General features: G+C 43.8%; 1 protein-coding gene across 1 annotated transcript; it reads left to right on the forward strand.

The window, feature by feature from the left end:
• The first annotated feature begins 353 nt into the window (after window positions 1-353).
• On the forward strand, window positions 354-1,285 carry LOC134287877 (larval cuticle protein A2B-like). Its single transcript, XM_062851012.1, has 2 exons — window positions 354-511; window positions 569-1,285. Exons 1-2 carry the CDS (start codon window positions 500-502, stop codon window positions 1,196-1,198), a joined length of 642 nt encoding a protein of 213 aa, XP_062706996.1. The 5' UTR covers window positions 354-499; the 3' UTR covers window positions 1,199-1,285.
• Window positions 1,286-2,007: the final 722 nt, after the last annotated feature.

A 2,007-nucleotide genomic window follows, 5' to 3' on the forward strand; every position in this document is an offset into this window, starting at 1 on the left:
AAAATGTAGAAGAAATAAGATATAACTGGTTCAATCGTACATTGGCGGAATTCGACCAGACCCCCGGTGCAAACCGTAAGGATATTAATAACTTTGATTTGTCTGCGCGTTGGTCTGCGCGAAACGGTGTCAATGGTCTGGTTGTTCTTGCAGAGCTACAAGACTACCACGCATTTGGCTAGAAGCTGATCTACGCGCACTCACTCATTAGTCGAAGTGCTGGAAGAACTCGATTTTTAAGGGTGATTTTTGCGCAAACTTTTCCCCACCGTGACCATTCTTGAAGAACCCATTCGGAGCGTGTGGAAACTGGTCACACCTTTGGTGGCTGGGGATATTCTGCAGAAGCGGAAAAGCTTGCACCGACTAATGGTGACTTTTTGGTATATATACTTGAGTGCTTTGGAAGACATAGTATAGTACGCACAGTGCGTTCCACAGAACAAGTGACAGAGATTCGAATTCTGTTCTGAAAAAAAATCTAGTGAAAACGTTAAACATGGCTTTCAAAGTAAAATCTGGATACTATACATAATAAGATAGTTACTAAAATTCTTATTCTTTTCAGTTCATCTTAGTAGTGTCATTGGTTGCGGCTGTCAACGCTATGCCACAGCATGGATATCAGCATGGATATGCATCGTCTCATCAAAGCATTCAATTGCACACTGCCCACGCAGCTCCGGTGCATCACGTCGCGGCTATCCATGCAGCACCCATCCAGCACGCTATCGTGAAGCAGGTTGAACATCATGCTCCAGCCAACTACGAATTCTCCTACTCTGTCCATGATGAACACACCGGAGATATCAAGAGCCAGCACGAGACCCGCCACGGAGATGAAGTTCGTGGACAGTACACTCTCCTGGATGCCGATGGTCATCACCGCATCGTCGATTACCACGCAGATCATCACAACGGATTCAACGCCGTAGTTCGTCGGGAGCCAACCAACATCAAAATTGCCCAACCAGTGCACAAGATTATTGCTCAGCCAATTCACGTTGCTGCTGTGGCTCATCATCATGCTGCTCCTGTTTCGCATGCCAGCATTTCCCACCATGTTGCTCCGATTGCTCACATTTCGCATGTCGCACCGGTGGCCCACGCTAGCTATGCGCATTATGCTCCAGTTGCCGCCTACCAGAGCCATGGGGGACATCATGCCACCAGTCATGTTACTCATCATCATTTCTAATAAGTATGTTTATTGACTAAATGGGACCTGATTGTAGTTTGTGCAAATTGTGTGAAATATAGAATCATAATTCAATTGTATTCTTGAGTTAGCAAGTGGTTTTCTATTAATTTGAAATTTCGTTTAGATTTAGATTATTATATATGTGGAGTTTAGGGGTAGCGGGGTTCAATATTCACTTATATAAAATGGTAGTAACCTCCATGTAGATAGAACTCTTGATTCAGGACTTCGAGACTTCAACACCGATACTAGAATACTTCCTCTCATGACAGCTCTGGTACTTCAAGTGACCTCCAACATCAGTACCTACTATGATCTCCGCAGGATATCACCACATCTTCCTTCCTTTAGAATGATTTTACGGACGTCTTATTGCTTTCACGATAATCCAGATCGTCAGGAGATTTCATTAAAGATAGTACCATTGCTGCTGGACGGAAAGGGGTGAGTTTACTAGTTTTGTCTATTCATTCAAGATGATGGTCGATTTTCCCAAAATTTTTCGGCGAAGGCCAGGAAGGGCAACTGGCACTTGGAGGCGTGAGTTTTTGTCCGAAAAATGTGCCCTATTCTCCTTCCGTATCTTCTGCTTCGTCATATGAGCAATCTTGCTGGTGTGTAATCGTTCAACTTGAAGTACTTCTGTCGCACAAGGTTATTTGTTCTGTCCTGGTATCCAGAAGTGGGGTGTCTGTATGCCGACAGCATTCATTTCTCAGGGTTTCATTTTTGGAAACATTTCGATTCATAATCGTATTGTTATTGGAAACCCATGATCGTCTGACTCAACGGAAAATAACCTTTTC

Source organism: Aedes albopictus, chromosome 2, assembly GCF_035046485.1.
Source record: "Aedes albopictus strain Foshan chromosome 2, AalbF5, whole genome shotgun sequence".
NCBI lineage: Eukaryota > Metazoa > Arthropoda > Insecta > Diptera > Culicidae > Aedes > Aedes albopictus.